Source organism: Martes martes (genome assembly GCF_963455335.1).
Source record: "Martes martes genome assembly, chromosome: 12".
NCBI classification, from domain to species: domain Eukaryota; kingdom Metazoa; phylum Chordata; class Mammalia; order Carnivora; family Mustelidae; genus Martes; species Martes martes.
This window is the reverse complement of record NC_137900.1, coordinates 86,109,084-86,128,870: the sequence shown is the minus strand read 5'-3', so window position 1 is coordinate 86,128,870 and position 19,787 is coordinate 86,109,084. Positions and strand designations below refer to the sequence as shown.

At 37.7% G+C, this 19,787-nt stretch overlaps 1 protein-coding gene across 1 annotated transcript in view; it reads left to right on the top strand.

Annotated features, from left to right (window-relative positions):
- NR6A1 (nuclear receptor subfamily 6 group A member 1) overlaps positions 1-19,787 on the top strand; it is a 221,230-nt gene that overhangs the window by 37,413 nt on the left and 164,030 nt on the right. Inside the window, exon 2 of the mRNA XM_080820592.1 lies at positions 488-529. Coding sequence (XP_080676718.1) covers positions 488-529 — 42 coding nt within the window. The remainder of the gene's footprint in view (positions 1-487; positions 530-19,787) is intronic.

The window sequence follows — 19,787 nt, the reverse complement described above, 5'->3', positions numbered from 1 at the left end:
TGTTTTGGGCCCAAAATGGGCTTTGAGAGGTATTTATTCCAACCTGAACTGCATTCTTACTAATGGAAATTGCATCCAGTTGTATATATAAGTAAATAGCATTTGTGAAAATTTTAAGTAAAATTACCTTGTTTGATATTTTTCATAAGTTCATATTTTGTATATTTTGCTTTCTTTTGGAAAATAATTGTTAATGTTACATAGAGATGTCAGATACTTAATGAATTGTAATCTTTCTGTGAATTTTTATTCCAACTAATATTGGCATGCTTACTCAGGCCTCATCACTACCTGTGGTAAGTGCGGTTACTCTTTCCATTTTTTAATACAATGATGAGGAAATGGAGGCTCAGGGAGGGATATACAGTAGATAAATGTATTAGAGGTAGGATTCAAATCCAAATTTAACTTCTCGGTCTGAATTTTTGAGTGACCATAGAGTAATTCATGAATTATAATCTTTTTTTCCTTAATGTTTTCTCTTTAGGTTTTTGTCAAGATGAATTGCCAGAGCTTGACCCAGGCACTAGTAAGTTCTGAATGTTCCCGTGTTCGTGAGTAAGAACAAGATGTGTGTGTGTGTCCTTTTAAATATATAACTTGAGGGTGTCATTGGTGGCCATATTGACTCAGATCTTACTTTACTTTGGTTTATAATTATGGGGAGGACATTCTATCTTGTTATACTTTCCTTTTCTTCTCATATTATTCATTGGTCAGAAATGTAATAATTTAGTAGAAAATTGGTTTGCAAAAAATTTCTATTTAATATTAATCTCCTTTTTGTTGTTGAAACCGACGACAAAAATTGTGTTTTCATTTATGCACACATACAACCATATATTCATAACCACTTCTCTAAAGTATTAACTGACTTTGATGTAATTTTTTTTTTCCTGAAATAACGGGTTTGGAGAGGAGGATATTTTTTTTTTAAAAGAGGGATTATGCTTGGTTTAGGTGTTTATACCACAGTTTAATTTCTAAAGCACCTCTATCTACATTAAGGTTGAGCTTACGGATACGAGGGTAACTGTTTTGAGGTCTAATTTAATGATGCTTTTCAGGTGTCTGTCTTGATCGTAGATAACCATTGGTGTTTCCAGTTGCTCTCAAAATGTGGCATACATCATTCTGAGTTATGGTTATAGCTATTAGAAATAGGGCATGGGAATATCCAATGTATAAAGACCTTGTTTTGCTTTATGCCAAAAGATTGAATGATAATTCAGATTTGAGAAGTCATGAGATGATCTAGAGTCATTTTTTCTAGTTCTAGTACTTTTTAGGGTCATGAGACTGGCTAATTTTCACCAATCTGCTGTTGATGTAAGCGGTAAGGTTTACCTTCTCGCCATCTTAGCTAATATCGGCTCTCTGAGGGTGTGTACCTTTTCATATATTTTTCCCACATAACTTAACAATATAAAAATTCATGTCTGTTCAACTAATACTTAGTAATTTCAAGACAAAATATGTCCTACAGTGTTTATCAAACAGCAGGAAAATAGAATTGTCTTTCTAGAAATTGTAAAGTTCAGAATCAGCTTTATAGGTAGTATAGGCTGCCAGTATCTCTGAGTGAACATAATGTTTTCTCATTGTCCTTCTCTTATGAATTGCCTTCATTTAGGAGGAGGAAAAAGGTAAATTCTTGAGTCATGGTCCTTTCTTGGATTTTTTAACATTAGGGAGGACATTGAGATACTCTGAAATCTTTCAGACAGAACTATGCAAAAAATGAGCCAGATAATTGAGAACTCTGTTAAACATTGCATCCTCTTGCTGCTCCAGGCTTAGTTCTAGTAGCAGTACACAAACAGATAAGTCTGGGTCCTGTCCTCATGTATTAATTTTATTGGAAAATATTTACTTGTCTGGAATTACTTGAAAAGGCATTTTTGAGCCTCTAATTTAGTACATATTACTCAAACTTATTCTCCTTTTCTGCACTTAATAGCAATTAAAAATAGCTCCTGCCCATTTTCCAGGAAAGGCCCTCATTAAGATTATTATTGAATTATGCTTCCTTCTGGGCTAAGTAATCCTAACTCATTGAACATTTCTGATTGAATCTCTAGCCGGATGTGGTGATTTACACACCTGTCCATTCCATAAGAATGAATAGATATTGAATCATAATTTTGTATATGAGTTAGAATAGGAATCACCTAAAAAAAATCACTTTTCTTTTAAAAACTGTGCTTAGATTATGTAGGCAATATTCTCAGTAATCCCATATCATCTTTGTGAAGTTAATAGTGTTTTATTCCTCTCTCTTTTACAGTATCACTGTAGTACTATTATAATAACAAATGGGCAGAAGTAAAAATTTATCATCTCTGTCTCAGACATCTTGGGGTTCAAATAAGCATGTGCAGTCATAACAAGTGACAGGAGACCTCAAGACTGATATGGACTGTATGTGTTGTCTTAAGTTGGTTATGAATGTTGATACTGCAGATTTCATGGCTTCTGACTGGGAAGAAATAACATTTTCTATGTTAATGTCTCACGACTTTCACATATTAGATTGAGAAAAATAGGAATTTCTCTCCAATACTTCTTTGCAATTTAGAGGCCCCAATGTCTCCTCTATCCCTCAAATTTTTGATAGGGAAAGCCTGCTCATGCTTGCTTATTTTGGAACAGGAAATACCATTGTTGCTGATTTCCCATTGTGGTTGGCAGTGGTTGTGGCTAGCAAGTTTGGGACAACAGGTAGGATGTGTTGGAACATAGATGAGGAAAAATATCTGACTTTGTCCTATTCAGATGGCTTTTTCCCCCCAACCTTTTCTGTGATAGAGCAGATGGGTAGCCATGTTTAGAATATGGGCAGCTGTTCACACTCTGGCTGCCTTCTTATGATTCCTGGGCTTCCTGGAGTCCAATGTTATGGCACAGGTTCAGGCTAAGTTCATTTCTACAAGAAGCATCTCTGTACCCTGCCCATTAGCATAAGCTAGGGACAAGGGCAGTCAAAGGTCAAGAAAAGTTCAAAACAGCATAACCTTTCTGTGCTTCTGTTTCCAAATAACCCAGTCTGCCTTGCTCCCCGAGTTTTTTCCTCAACCATCATGTTTACCATGTAGTTGTAAAACTCAAGAGAACAAGGACTGACTTGATACAAGGGAAGTTAGAGAATAGAAGTCATTGTTGGTTAAAACAGGAGAAATAATTGATTTATGTTTGGGGGCCAATTAGGTTATAAAACAGGAACAGTAAAGGGACCTATGACTTTAGGACAGCTACTTGCTCTGATTTCTGTCCCACAGACAAGGGGCTCCCCAATAAAGGCTGTCAGCTTTCTAGGCTAAATTATTAATTCCTTTCATGCCTCTCAGGGATTGTAAACAGCACATAATACAGGAAAACAATTGATACTGTTCAGTTATTGGCCAGATAGAGGGTCAAAGGGTAAATAGTTGGATTAGCAACAGCTGTTCTTTCTCCTCAGTCAAACTTTTGTTTCTTATTATCTGTTTTAGCAAAGTCCTTCCTTAGTTTTTGCCCTCTAAATAGTTAAATCCATTTCGTTCCTTGTAAATAATTATTGATCAAAATTGAAAATGCTCATATTTTAATTCAGTTTCCAAAGTTGAAAGTGAGCATTCTTTTTGTATGTGCTATGTTGTTTGATGTTCAGAGGGTATTATCCCAAGGAAAGAAACTACTTGAAGTTAGATTAGAAGCTTTTTAGCTATTTTTACCAGCTGCTTGAAGATCTTGGTGTAGCTTGATTAAAAGAAAAAAAGTTGCCTTTGTTTAAACTGATAGTAGTAGGATAATGCATGTTCATGTGGAAAACACTAAGAGAAAAATATAAATACCCTAATCCCACCACCCAGAAATAACCATTGTTTCTTATTTGAGATTATGTCCTTCCACCTTATGTCTGAGTTTATTTTTTACATAATTTGGAATCACAGTATATATACAACTTTGTATCCTGTCTCTTCCCCCCCCCATCATTACATTGTGAGCATTGGTCTAAGTCATGAAACATTTTTCATAAATATTTTTAATGAATGGAAGGATAATTGTTTGTAAGGGAACAACTTTGCCACCATATTTATTTAACCATTCTTCTGTTGTTGGGCATTTATGTTTCCAGGTTTTTCTACATTCTGTAATACCACAGTAACATGTTTTTTTGTATAAGTTTTTTGTCTGCATTTCAAATGAACTGTTAGCATATAAACTAAAACTCTTCTTAATTAAGAGCACGGCCTCTGGCTCAAGATTTTTTGGGTTCTGTTTGGCTTCAGTATTTACTAGGTTTATAATGTTGGCTAAGTTACTTAACCTCTCTGGGCCTCAGTGTTTTCATCTGTAAAATGGGGACAATAAAAATTTATTTATACTTTACAGGGCTGTTGTGAGGATTAAATGAAGTAATATATACACACATATATTTATATTTACATTTAAAACCAAGCTTGGCAAATGATAAACACTGTTAAGTGTATGCTATTCTAGTCTATGTAACATAATGTTGAAATTCTTGGTCTTTTGTATTAATGGACTGTTGTAACTGCACTTTATTCAATTAAACTAGCCTGTGTTTCTTAATGACACAAAGGTAATCATTCCAGATGTTAGCAGGTATAAGTTACTGCTTCAAGTGAATATTCCCTCAGAAGAGCAAATCTCATATATTGCTGAGTACTTTGGCCAAGACTGTTCTTTACCATCTGGTTGACTGTTAGGGTGTTTTGGTCCCCTTCCCCCCCAGCCAGGAGTAAGTAACCTCCCAAGTGACCATCTGCCAGCCCATTTATTTAACCTAATAGGAAACTAAAGAAGTTAACCCTCTACTTATTTAAAACACATACTCATATTATGTACTCTTTGATCAGTACCATGCTTATGTTGGGGAAAAATTTTATACAATTAAAAACCCGACCATTAGTGTTTTAAAAACACTGCATACTTGGGATTCTTGCTGACTCAGACTTTAAAAAGATATATATATATATATATATATATATATATATATACACACACACACACATATATATATATTTATTTATTTATTTCCCACTACTGATCAAGGATCTAGATGTAGATAAATGGGCATTTAAAAAGAAACATGAGGGGAGCACCTGGGTGGCTCAGTCAGTTAAGGATCTGCCTTTGGCTCAGGTCATGATCCCTGCATCTCCAGATGGAGCCCCACGTCGGGCTCCCTGCTCAGCTGGGAGTCCGTTTCTCCCTCTCCCTCTGCTCCTCCTCCTCCCCAACCCCCCGCTTGTGCTCTCTCTCTGTTAAATGAATAAATAAAATCTTTATTGTGTATGTGTGTGTTTTTAGATTTTATTTATTTGACAGAGAGCATGCACACACATAAACTAGCAGGGGGAGAGCCACCCAGGTGCCCCTCGAGACTTTTTGCAGATTCTTCAGACTACAAAAGAAGAATGTACTTCTCAGCTAGAGTGTTCTAGGCTCGGTCCAGAATTCTGATATTCTGTACCGTGTCTTAATGGGTTCATTCCTAGTTGTCAAACTGTTTGTCACAGTTTTTGATCTCAGAAGACACTTCATATAAGCCCAAGTGTGGTCTGCAGAGAGTGAATTTAAGGCTGGGTGTTAGAGATCAAGGAAGGAAAGAAAATTAACATTTACTGGGCATTCTTTATGTTCCAGGCATTTTGCATATATTCAGTAGGAATGAGGATTATATCCTATAAAATTATCTTAATTTTAAGTTTGACTTTGTAATACCTACTCCATTGTTCTTTTCTTCTCTCCCCATGTCTCTTTTTCTCTTTGATGTGTGTGCCAAGCTGTGCCAAGCTATGACACAGTTCATGCCCTGGTTTAGTCAGGAAAACAGATATGAAACTTGTTAAGTGCCTTCTGCTACTACTATTATGTAATAATAATAACAATAATGATTATAGCTAATACTTATTACACACTAAATGTTTCACATGTAAGCACTCATAAAATATGTTTAAAAAAAAAAAAAAGATGCTATCCTGGTCTTACTGATGAGAATGTTGAGGCCTGGAGAGGTTAAAAGGCTCGCTCCAAAGTATATAGTGGAGGAGTATCTGAGATTTGAGAGCTGTTTTGTGTGTGTGTGTGTGTGTGTGTTTTAAGATTTCATTTATTTATTTGACAGAGGGAGACACAGAGAGAGGGAACACCAGCAGGGGGAGTGGGAGAGGGAGAAGCAGATTTCCTGCTGAGCAGGGAGCCTGATAGGGAATTCCATCCCAGGACCCGGAGATCATGTGAGATCATGACCGGAGCGGAAGGCAGATGCTTCACCCATTGAGCCACCCAAGCACCCCTTGAGAGCTCTTTTTTAAAAATTTATATTACTGAAATTCAGTTAATTAGGGACTCCTGGGTGGCTCAGTGAGTTGAGCCTCTGCCTTTGGCTCAGGTCATGACTTCAGGGTCCTGGGATAGAGCCTGCATCAGGCTCTCTGCTCAGTGGGGAGCCTGCTTGCTTCCTCCTCTCTCTCTGCCTGCCTCTCTGCCTACTTGTGATCTCTCTCTCTGTGTCAAATTAAAAAAAAATCAGTTAATTAACAGTGTATTATTAGTTTCAGACGTAGAGTTTAGTGATTCATTGGTTGCATATAACACCTAGTGCTCATTACATCAAATGCTCTCCCTAATGTCCGTCACCCAGTTACCCCATTCCCCTACCCTCTCTTCTCCAGCAACCCTCGGTTTGTTTCCTAGGATTAAGCGGTTTGTCTCTCTCTCTGATTTCATCTTGTTTTATTTTTCTCTCCCTTCCCCTATGCTCCTCTGTTTTGTTTAAAGTCCACATGAGTGAAATAATATAATTGTCTTTCTCTGATTGACTTATTTCATTTAACTCCTCTTCTGTCCTGTCTCTGGTTCTCTTGACTGTGACAAGTCTCAAATGCTAACAGAAGAGCCTAAAGCAGTATGATTTATAACATATATAATGTTTTTTTTTTTTTTGCATACAGAAGAATATACTATTTTCTAAGTGTTTTTTGGACTCTTTTGCATATATTAGAATGATTTTGGACACAAACAGAATAATTCACTCTGTGGAATAGGTTCCCAAAGAGATTTCTTCTGTGGCTGAGGTTCAGGGTTATTCCACTACTTTTCAGACCGGTTCTTTCCCGAAACAAATGAAGATAGATTCACAAATCTCCCTTGTTTTTCCCTTTATGTTCCCTTCCCTTCAGAACACTGTTAGTGATTTAGGTATTTCACATTCATAACTGTTCCAAAAGCCTACTTCCAAAACTTAAGCTGAATCTGCTAGATCAGGTCTCCTGAATGTGGCCTTTTGCTGGGGAGTTCTCTTCTGATAAGGATTCTTTTGAACAGGGTAGAGATGGGATGAGATTCAGAGCTTAGGCTCTGAGCTCTCTCATCCCCTTGACCTCTGCCCCTGTTACAGAGTTTATACCGACTTGGTAGGGACTCCCTGTGGAGCCAAGAGTTTAGGACTTGTTTACAATTGATGAAAAGATAGTTGCATTCAAAGGCTGTTGTTGGGCCCTTGGATAGTCATGGATCTCTGCCATTATCTCTGGTAGGTGCAGGGAATGCTGGGACATCTGGGTCTGGAGATTTGTAATGGATGACTAAGAAGGAATGAGCGCAAACCAAAGCTAGATAGGTTGCTGCAGTGTTCTTTCTATAGAGGCAGTGTTTGCAATAACATTTCCTGAAGAGGGAAAGATTTCTGCAAACCTGTGCTTTATTTCATTTAAAAAAGCTGAAAGTGGTTTAAATTCCAAGTATGATAATAAGGGAGATGTATGAGAATTCTTCTCTTCCTTTTTTAATATCTCATCAGAAAATTTGCTGTTAAGCAAATGTATCAGGTAGTAGAGGGAAACACTAGATTATTGAAGCCATCTTCAAGAGTTATACATAGTTTAAAAAAAAACTTATATGTAGTTTTATAACTTATTTTCTTTAAAAATCTTGTGCTCTAAGTATGCTGGGGAGAGTATAGCAACTCAGTCCCAAGAGTCGTCATATACCCTTTCTGGCCACACTTTGATCAACTAAAACCACACTTTTTAGCCTCAAAACCTGAAGGTACATATCTTTTTTTTTTTTTTTTTTGGGTCTAATATTTGTTGTAGATGTGAATCTGGGAAAAAAAAAGATAAGCATCTTCTTCTGAAGGGTGTTAACACTCACTATAAACCAAAATTAAATAAATACATCCTCTGTTCGTAAGCATAGCAAAACAAACTGCATGAATAATAAGATTCAAAGTGAAAATACATGGAGTGCCTGGGTGGCTCATGATCCCAGGATGCCAGCCCCGAGTCAGGCTACCTGCTCAGTGGGGAGCCTGCTTCTCCCTCTCCCTCTGCCTGCTGCTCCCCCTACTTGTGTGCGTGCTCTCTCTTTCTGTTAAATAAATAAGAAAATAAATAATAATTTTTTTCAAAAGTGAAAATTCAATGTTACATCTTTTTCATCTCAACGTAAAATTCCATGTGCTAAATGTAGTCTGGCCTATGGATGTATTTTGTTTGAGTATTTAAATAAAACATTTTAGTTGTCAACATTAAAAATCTATAAGATTTTCGGGGTGCCTGGGTAGCTCAGTGGCTTAAGCCTCTGCCTTCGGCTCAGGTCATGATCTCAGGGTCCTGGGAAAAAGCCCCACATCAGGCTCTCTGCTCAGTGGGGAGCCTGCTTCCCCCCTCGCCCCCCCCCGCCCCCGCCTGCCTCTCTGCCTACTTGTGAGCTCGCTCTCTCTCTCGCTGTCAAATAAATAAATAAATAAACCTTTAAAACAAAAAACCTGTAAGATTTTCATAAAAATTTGGAGTTTTTGCCTTCTTAATAAATTGGGACTAGATTTTTACATGACATCTGTTGACTGGAATAGAATAGTGGCTGCCCTCTTGATGTGAGCATGCACTCTCAGGTTTGTCACAGACCCAGATGGCCTCCTCCATCCAGTTATGTCTCCTGTGCCTTCTGTAGGCCTTTGAGTCTATAGCTTCTATGCTAGAGAATGAAAATTATCAGTGCAGGTGAAGGTGTGGGAAAATGGGAACTGTTATGAGTATAATTTAATATCTGTCAAAGCTGAAAATGTGCAGGTTTTTTTTTTTTACAGATTTAGTGGTTTAAAATTTAAAAATTAAAAACTACAGTTGTAGCAATTCACATCTGTCTTTATTCTATAAGAAATGACAGGTATGCAAAATATATAGTCAAAATATATTCCTTTCAGCAGTTATAATAGATTGTGGTTATCCATGCAATGGAGGACTATTATAGAATTGCTAAGGAGAAGGCAGATTTTAGTCTGGAAGAAGGATGCACTGATCTGTTAACAGTATAGTATCTTTGGCCAAATGGGATCACAAGGCAACTTTCATTATTTTAAATTTTAACAAAGCTCTTGTATTAGGAATAAAGTACATATTTTATTTTTTGAGAGAGAGAGAGAGAATGCATGTGTGGGGAGAGGTGGGACAGAGGGAGAGGGAGAGAGAATCTTAAGCAGGCTGAGATCATAACCTGAGCCAAAATCAGGAGTTGAATGCTTAATCCACTGAGCCACCAGGCCACTTGAAAGATTTGTATTTTATTTTACTTTACTTTATTCTGTGTTATTTTCCTCAGGATTTATTTATTTATTTTAGGTTGAGAGCATGTGAGCATATGGGAGAGGAGCAGAGGGAGAGGGAAAAAGTCAAGCAGATTCTGAGCTGAGCATGGAGCCCAGGGCAGGGCTGGATCTGATGATCCTGAGATCAGGACCTGACCCGAAACCAAGAGTTGAGTGCTTAACTGACTGTGCCACCCAGGCACCTCAAAGAGATAGATATATTAATTTTTTTAAAAGATTTTATTTTTTGGGCGCCTGGGTGGCTCAGTGGGTTAAAGCCGCTGCCTTCGGCTCAGGTCATGATCCCAGCGTCCTGGGACTGAGCCCTGCATCGGACTCTCTGCTCGGCAGGGAGCCTGCTTCCTCCCTTCTCTCTCTGCCTGCCTCTCTGCCTACTTGTGATCTCTGTCTGTCAAATGAATAAATAAAATTTTGACAGACAGATTACAAGTAGGCAGAGAGAGAGGGGGAAGCAGGCTCCCTGCTGAGCAGAGAGCCCAATGGGGGGGCTCAGTCCCAGGACCCTGAGATCATGACCTGAGCCGAAGGCAGAGGCTTAACCAACTAAACCACCCAGGTGTGCCCCAAAAGAGAGATACTAAAAAATAAAATCTCTGGCTCTCATTTCAGTTGCCAAATTTCTAAGGCTGTTCTACAAATTAAGCTACTCACGTTCTAGTTTCCCACCTTAGATCACAGATTTTTACATTCACATTTCTCTTATCTTGAAATTGCTCTAAGGCAATCAGTATCCTCACGTAGCAGGAATCGTCTTGAAGCCTGAGAATGGGATAAAAGCCCTAGAGCAGTGTTTGCAGGCTTCTACTTGCAGCTTTCCCTCAATTCACAATCAAGCTCTTAAAATTGGCCTGCTTTTCAGAATCAGGTTTGATATGCCATACTATCGAGAATAAAGGGATCTTTAATTACTTCTCATTTGATTGTGTTATCCTGGCAGTTGCAGGGTTAGGCTGCTAGAAATGACCTTAATGGAAGATAGCATGGGGCAGCGGAAAAAACACTAGTGAGAGTTTGCATCTTGGCTTTTGCCACTTCTTTGCTGAGTGACCAGTTCCTTTATCCATACAACAGTAATAATCCCTGTTATGGGTTGTTTTAAAAAATAAGAGAGGTAATATATATGTGAATTCTTCAGCATCTAGCTGCTCTAGCCAGTCCTGTATGTTTCTTTGCTGAAATACATGACAGAGGGTTTCTAACTTTTTGGATTATTCAGTGAGCATTTACTGTATGCTAATAGTTTTAAAACATTATCTCTTTTATTCTCGCAATTCTTATGTTTTCAACTCTTGTTCCCTCCATTTTACAGATGAAGAAACTGACAGTTTAACACTTGGCCAAGGCCACACAGCTGGTAACTGGCAGAGCTGAAGCTTGTATGATTACAGAAACTTTTTATCTTTTTAAAATAGTGGTATGATTTACGTATAGTGAAATGCATAGTATAAGGTTCAAGCACTTTTTACAAATGCATGTGCCCTTGTAACCCATGTTCTGTCAAGATGCAGAACATTGTCATCCCTTCAGAAAATTGCCTTATGCTTTTTTCTTAGTCAGTTGTACTGTTCTACCCCAAGAAACATTAACCTCTGATCTCTGCCATGATTGGTTTTGCCTGTTTTAAAATGTCATAGAAATGTAATCATACAACAGGTGCTCTTTTGTCTCTGGTGTTTTACATCATAACATTTGAGACTTACCCACATTGTTCCAGGTTTTAGTAGTTTATTTGTTTTTTTATTGCTAAGTCGTAGTCCATTGACTGTATCACAGTTTCTCTATGGCACCTGTTGATAACCTGGGCTGTTTGTGGTTTTTGGCTGCTATAAATAAAACAGCTGTGAAAACTCTTGTACAAGATTTTTTCTGGCTGTACATTTTTATTTCTAGTAGACATATATCTAGGAATTCTTAGGTCATATCGTAGATGTGTGTTAAGCTTTATGAAATTGTCAGTTTCCCAAATTGTTAATATATTGTACAGTTCCAGTAGTGTAGGAGTTCTAGTTTTTCCACATCTTTACAAGCATTTGGTGTTGTTAACTTTTAAATTTTAGTCATTCTAGTGGGCATGTAATGGATTTTTTTTTTTTTTTAAGATTTATTTATTTGAGAGAGAAAGCATGAGTTTAGGAGGGGCAGAGGGAGAGAATCTTCCAAGTCGACTCCTTGCTGAGTGCAGAGCCTGATGTGGGCTTGATCCCATGATCCATGAGATCATGACCTGAGTCAAAACCAAGAGTTAGATGGTTAACTGACTGAGCCACCCAGGTGCCCTGTTAATTTGCTTTTCCCTAATGACTAATTATGTAAATCACCTTTCCATGCTCTTATTGGCCATTCGTATATCACCTTTTAGACGTGTCTATTCAGGCCTACCTGGGTGGTTTAGTTGGTTAAGCATCTGCCTTTGGCATAGGTCATGATCTCTGAGTCCTGGGACTGGCAGAGTCAGGCTCCCTGCTTAGCGGGGAGTCTGCTTCTCTCTCTCCCTCTGCCCCTCCTCCTGCTTATATGCTCTCTCTCCCTCTTTCAAATCTTAAAAAAAAAAAAAAAAAAAAAAAGGTGTCTTTTCAAAGTCTTTTGACTACTAAAACCATGTTCTCTGTCCTATTATTGAGTTGTGTTTTTTTTTTTTTAAATTAGAATACAAGTCCTTCATCAAATATGTGGTTTGAATATTTTCTCCCAATCTGTGGCTCTCTGTTCTACTTTATGAATATGTTTTTTTGATTAGCAGAAGTTTTACATTTCTAGAAAGTCTAATTTATTCATTTTTTTCTTTTATGGTTAATGCTTTCTGTGTTCTAAGAAATCTTGGTGTAACCTGAGGTTGCAAAGGTGGTGTTCTGTGTTTTCTATTAGAAACTTCTTTTCGTTTTTACATTTATGTCTTTAACCCCTCTCAAATTAAAATTTTCGTATGGCTGGAGATAGAAGTCCAAGTCTTTCTTTATGAATATTCATTTGTTTTAGTGCCATTTGTTATAAAGACTTTCCTCATTGAATTTTTGATGCACTTGCTGAAAAATAACTTGATATTTATATGTATGAATCTATTTATAGATTGTATTCTCTTCCATTCATCTATTTATCTTTTTACCAGTACCGCAGTGTCTTGAATACCATAGCTTTATAATCAGTCTCGAAATCAGGCAGTGTTAGTGCTCCAACTCCATTTTCCCTTTAAAGTTGTTGAGATTATTTTGCTATTCCAGGGTGTTTTGTTTCGTTTTTCATTTCCCTGTAGATTTTAGAATCAGTTTGTCAATTTTTTTTTTTTTTTTAAACATAGAAGCCTCCCAAGTTTTTGATTGGATTGTATTGATCCTATCAGTTTGGAGAGAGTTGTCATTTTAGAACTGAGTCTTCTATGAATTTAGTGTATCTTTTCATATATTTAGAACTTACTTGTTTTTTTCTCATCAAGTTTTTGAAAGATTAGTGTTGAGATCTAATATATCTTTCTTTAAACTTATCCAAAATACTTTTTTTTAATGCTGTAGTAAATGGTATTATTTTAAAATGTTTTCCCATTGTTTGTTGCTAGTATAGAAAAGCAATTGATTTTTGTGTATCGAATTTGTATCACATAACATTGTTAAGTTTGTTTCCTAGTTCTAGTAACTTTTAAAAATAAATTCCTTATACTTTTTGTGTGTATATCTTTGAATAAAAACAAGTCTACTTCTTCCTTTTTGATGTTTATGAGTTTTGTTTATTTTTATTACCTTATTGCATTAGCTAAGATTTCTAGTCTAATAGTAGATAAAAGTTGTGAGAATGGCATTATTGTTTTCGAACTTAGGGGGAAGGTGTTTAGTATTTCACTATCAAATATGTTGTTAGCCATAAGATTTTTTTTAGATTCTTTTTCTTTTGTATTTAAAAGTTGTGATAAAATACACATAACATTTACCATCTTAATAATTTTTTTTTAAGATTTTATTTATTTACTTGACAGAGAGAGATCACAAGTAGGCAGAGAGGCAGGCAGAGAGAGTGAGAGAGAAGCAGGCTCCCCGCCGAGCAGAGAGCCCCATGCGGGACTCGATCCCAGGACCCTGAGATCATGACCCAATCCAAAGGCAGCGGCCCAAACCACTGAGCCACTCAGGCGCCCCTACCATCTTAATAATTTTTTAAATGTACAGTTTAGTGCCATTAAGTATGTCCATATTTTTGTGTAGCCATCACCACCGTCTATCCACAGAACTCTCATCATTTAACACTGAAACTCTGTACCCATTAAGAATAGTTGCTCATTTGCCCTAGCTTCTGACAACTACCATTCTACTTTCTGTCTTTTGTGAATTTGACTCTTCTCAGTATTTTATATAAGCAGAATCATAGTATTTGCCCTGCTGTGTGTGGCTGCTTCTTCTTTTCTTTCTTAATTTTTTTTTTTTTTAAGATTTTATTTACTTATTTGAGAGTGAGAGAGTGAGTGAACAAGTGAGCATGAGCAGGGGGAAGAGGGAGAGGGAGAAACCCGGACTCTGATGAGCAGGGAGCCCAACTCAGGGCTCAAGCCCAGGACCCTGAGCTGAAGGCAGACACTTAACTGACCGACTGAGCCACCCACGTGCTCCCACGTATGGCTTCTTTTCCTTAGCATAATGTTTTTGAGGTTCATCTATGTTGTAGCATGTGTCAGAATTTCCTTTCTTTTTAAGGTTGAATAATAGTCCATTGTGTGTGTGTGTGTGTGTGTGTGTACACTACATTTTGTCTATCTCTTCATCTGTTGATGGACACTTGGGCCACTTAGACCTTTTGGCTTTTGTGAATAAAGCTGCAAATATGAATATGCAGTATTTTTTCAAGTCCTTACTTTCAATTTTTTGGTGTATATGCACTGGAGTTGCTGGAGCATATGGTAATTCTATTTTTAATTTTCTGAAGAGCCACCATACTGTTTTTTACAGTGACTGTATCATTTGACATTCCCACTAGCAGTGCACAACAGTTCTAATTTTTCTACATCCTCACTAGTACTTTCTGTGTTTTTGCTAGTAGCCATCCGAATGGGTGTGAGATGATACCTCATTGTGGTTTTGATTCGCATTTCCCTAATGAGTAATGATGTTGAAAGTCTTTTCATGTGCTTATTGGCCATTTGTATAACTTCTTTTTTTTTTTTTAAGATTTTTTTTTTAAATTTATTTGACAGAGATCACAAACAGGCAGAGAGGCAGGCAGAGAGAATGGGGGAAGCAGGCTCCCCGCTGAGCAGAGAGCCCGATGTGGGGCTTGATCCCAGGACCCTGAGACCATGACCCGAGCTGAAGGCAGAGGCTTAACCCACTGAGCCACCCAGGCGCCCCCATTTATATAACTTCTTTGGAGAAAAGTCTATTTAAATATTTTGTTCATTTTTAAACAAGTTTTGTTGTTCTTTTGCGTTGTAAGAGTGTTTTGTTTTGTTTGTGGGGTGGGGGGAGGAGCAGAGGGAGAAGAAGAGAGAGTCTTAAACAGGCTCCATCACCCAGTGCAGAGCCCAAGCTGGGGCTGGGTCTCACAACCCTGAGATCATGACCTGAGCTGAAAGCGAGTCAGATGCTTAACTGACTGAACCACCCAGACACCCCTTATTTGTTGTAAGCTGTCTTTATCTATTCTGGATATTAGCCCTTTATCAGATAAATGATTTGCAAATAATTTCTTTCATTCCATGGATTGCATTTCACTTTGTTGATTGGGTCCTTTTATATACAGAGATTTTAAATTTTGATGTAGTACAGCTTTACTTCTTTTTTCTTTTGTTGCCTGTGCCTTTTGGTGTCATTGCCAAATCCAACATCATTAAGCTTTTCCCTGTGTTTTCTTCTAAAAGTTTTATACTTTTAGGTCGTGCATTTAGGTCTTTGATCTATTTTTTTTTCCCTAAAGATTTTATTTATTTATTTGACAGACAGAGATCACGAGTAGGCAGAGAGGCAGGCAGAGAGAGAGGGAGAAGCAGGCTCCCCGCCAAGCAGAGAGCCCGATGCGGGGCTCGGTCCCAGGACCCTGGGATCATGACCTGAGCCGAAGGCAGAAGCTTTAACCCACTGAGCCACCCAGGCGCCTCAGGTCTTTGATCTATTTTGAGGTAATTTTTGACTGTATGGTGTAAAGTCGAGATTCATTCTTTTGTATGTGGATATTCAATTTTGCCATCATTGTTTTTTGAAAGGATTGTCCCTTCCACCATTGAATGGTTTGGAAAACTTTGTTGAAAATCATTGGCGATATATATGTGAGAGTTTATTTCAGGGCTCTGTATCCCATTCCATTTGTCTGTATGTCTGTTAATTTTTTTTTTTTTTTAAGAACCTGGTCATCCCCACTCAAGAGAGTCAGTTTTTTTTTTTTTTTTTTAAGATTTTATTTATTTATTTGACAGAGAGAGATCACAAGTAGGCAGAGAGGCAGGCAGAGAAGGAGAGAGGAAGAAGCAGGCTCCCCGCTGAGCAGAGAGCCCGATGCGGGGCTCGATCCCAGGACCTGAGATCATGACCTGAGCTGAAGGCAGAGGCTTTAACCCACTGCCACCCAGGCGCCCCTGTATGTCTGTTTTTATGCCAGTACCACACTGTTTTGGTTCCAGTAGCTTTGTAGTAAGTTTTGAAATCAGGAAGCTATGCATTTTTTTGTAGATGCCCTTTATCAGTATGAGGAAGTTCACTTGTATTCCTAGTTTGCTAAGTCAGAGCCTGGGTTAAGAGGTTCTTGACCTTAGGCCATGCTACCTCCAAAAGTTATTTATTCGTTTATTTAACTCATTATTTTGGACATACTCATTTTTATTTTATTTGTGTGAATCTATTTTTTTGTGTAGTCATAAATCAACTATCTGGTTTTCTCTATTGGTTTGGAAAGTCTCTTCAAATTTGAAGTCACCATCTAGTGGTGGTCTTCTGGAAGCACAGAGATGAGAACCTGTGGTAGTGCATTGGCATTTATTCCCACTTAGTCCACAAGGTGGCAACAGGCCCTAACTGAAGAGCCAAGAAGGAGCAATCAGACTGAAAAATAGAAGAACATGCTTGTAAAATTCATAATTAAACAGAATAGAAAACCAAGATTTTGTGAAAAGTAGTACTGCTAAACCTCAGAATCTGAGGGAAGGAATGAACCTTTAGCTCATTGTAAAAGCATGCATGGAAACTTTAATTAAAATATGTCAGAATCCGTTTTGCTGCCTTCCTTTCCTCTCAGACTTCAAAATCTTGGCTTATTCAGTGGCTATCCAGTTGAATATTGGGAGTTCAGAGAGTAAGGTGATAGAGCAAATCATTAATGCAAAGAGATCTGAGTTTGGGGAGTGGGGACAAGAAGGATGTGTGCATATATCCCAGAGTTGAAAATCTCTTCCAAGAAAATGCAGGAAGAGGCATTAACAGCTCCATGCTGTCCTTTGAGTTTGGGACTCCTTTCCTTGGGCATCAAAAAAGGACTTTTTATGAATGTTATAGTCTAAGGTGTGGGGTTTTCTTATAAAAGTGGAAATTGTGGGAACAGAGATTATCTGGACAAGGAATTAAGGTAATGATGAAGGAAGAAAGTCCATTAAAGGTATATGAGATTCCAAGAAATCATGGGCAGAATATATGGGGCTCAGAATATATGGGGTGAGTTTCTAATGCTCCTTGAGGTAATTTAGAGAAAAAGTTTGGGAGAACTGCTAGGCTGGAAGTAATGTGACCTGGCATCCTAGAGCAGCTTGCTTGGTTATAGCTGTGATACCCGCTTTTTTGACCTTACTCAACTTAGGCAGAACCCCATTACCTACTTAACTGCGTGTTCCTGTTTTCTATTGGAAATGGGCTGTTATATACAAATACATTTTAGGGCAAGGATGATAAACGTGCTTTAGCAATTGAGGTAGGACTTCTGTTGAAACATGACATGTACACACCAAAGACTAATCATGGGAAAATTTAAAATAAGGATACTGTTGATGCACTGCCATCCTGTCGTACACAACATATATTAAAATGATTGGAAAATGACATTGCTAGGGGCTCCTGGGTGGTTCAGTCAGTTGAGCGCCTGTACTCTTGGTTTTGGCTCAGGTCATGGTCTCATGGGTCATGAGTCAGGGTCTGTGCTCAGGGGAGTCTGCTTGAGATTCTCTCCCTCTGCCCCTCCTGTGCATGCACATATGTGCGCTCTCTCTCTTAAGTAAATAAACCTTTGAAAATGACATTGCTGAATGAGCTATAACCGAAGATTAAAAAGCAAGAATAGGAGCAGTTGAAAACTACCACTAATTTTTTCAGTAGTGGTAATGGAATTCTTCTAAGAACTGCAGGATTTCCAACTGACTTTAAATGTTTATTAGTTGTAAGGTTTTTTGCAACATTGTCACCCATTTTGTAGCAGCTGGGCTTTTTGGTGGAACACTAAAAAAGTGGAAAGACTAGAATCTCTTCTTAATTGTAGTTCGTAAACAGAATTTTAGTGACAGCTAACAAGTTACTTGTAATAACCTTTATTCATAAGTAGAAATGAATTGAACATCAGCCACTCATATGGTGATTGAATGTTGGATTAATTCATCAAGAGGATCTTTAACTTCCAATCTTGAGAATCCTGGGGCTAAAAGATTGGGAGGGAAGAGGAGAAGGTAGGAAAAGGTAGAAGGAGACTCAGTGCAGTGGGCCTTTGGAGCTAGGTGTGAAATAGAATGAGTGTTCTTCTGAGATTTAAAGTAAAATCTTACCATTGTGTATATGTATGTATGTGGTCATTGTGTATGCGCAGATGTTTATAATAATAGCTCTAATACTGCTGATAGAGTTGCTCCTCATTATGTATTCAGTCCTGTTGACAATTATTATTTGTTGTGTGAGTCTAAAACCAAATGATTCTTCTAGGAATTGTTTTTCCTTATTGTTGAATGGAGTAGATCTGTGTAATTGAGAAGGAAATAAAATCCTTTACGTAATGACTTTTGTGCTGGGACTTTTGTTGATTTTGTTTGGCGTCTGGATTATTTAGCACCTCAGTTGTCCAGGAAGCTGTCAACATAACTAACTATAAGATGTGGTAAAAGCCAAACCCTAAATAGAATTTTTATCCAAATAACCTTAATTGTGACATTTAGTGTCTGTCCCTTTCTCTTTTTCTGTTAGAGATTTTGTTAGACAAAAACTTCAGATTAAAATGCCTTATATCCTTTCCTAATAGCAATGATAATTTTGGCCCTTGACTATAATTCACTAAATATATATTAGTGTCTTCACATAAGTTAAATAAATGTGATTTGTGGCCAGTTAGTTTCATCCTCTGACTTTTTTTTTTTTTTAAACAAACTGGTAAAAATATCAGTAAGCAAACACATCTGCTAAGCAATATTGGTAAATTATTAGAAATGATCCTACAAGTGCAGGTGAAAGATAACAGGGTCATTTTCAAAACTTCAGAAATACAGTGGGACTAGAAACAAATTTGGGAGAAACAGATGTTGCTTGGGGAGTTGGTATGGCTGTTCACAAGTTAAAGTGCTATCATGTGAAAATAATACTTCCCAACAGGAATTACTGTTGATTAATCTTCTTGATATACTTAGTGCCCTTCAGATCTTAAATATTAGTGAAATAATTTTTACCTAATGTTCAGGTTGTACAAGTTTAATCTATGTAATACTGAAAGAAACTACCTTTAGTGGGGCTTCCCATGTGACAGATGATGTGACAAGGACAATATTCTCACTTTATGTAATTCCTGTCACAACCTTGTGAAGAAGATGGTGGTTCCCAGGTAAGAAGCTGTGGCTAAAAGTGAAGATCATACTACCTCTCATTGCCTGTCCGTCATAGCCAAAGAAAACTCCAGAGCTTAAGAGAATAGGATCTAATCTTAGGGGTTTGTAAAGAAGCTTGGTATAGCCAAAAAAACATAGGGTGAACACAAGGAGCTATATGGTGAAGAAGTAACTGGTCTAACCAGAGTATGAGTGATGTCGATTTCTGGGAAATATAGACTGGTAACAAGGGAGAAACCAGAGGTGTTAACGGGAGTAGTTCAGTTGCAAGGAACAGAATACCATCCCCTCCCCTCCCCTGCCCTCCCCTGCCCTTTAAGCCAGGTTAAAATGGGGACATTTGTGGAAAGTACAGGGTTTCTCTTGAGGCTAAAGGACAGAGCATTCTTTTAAATTTCATGAAGGGTTAAGACC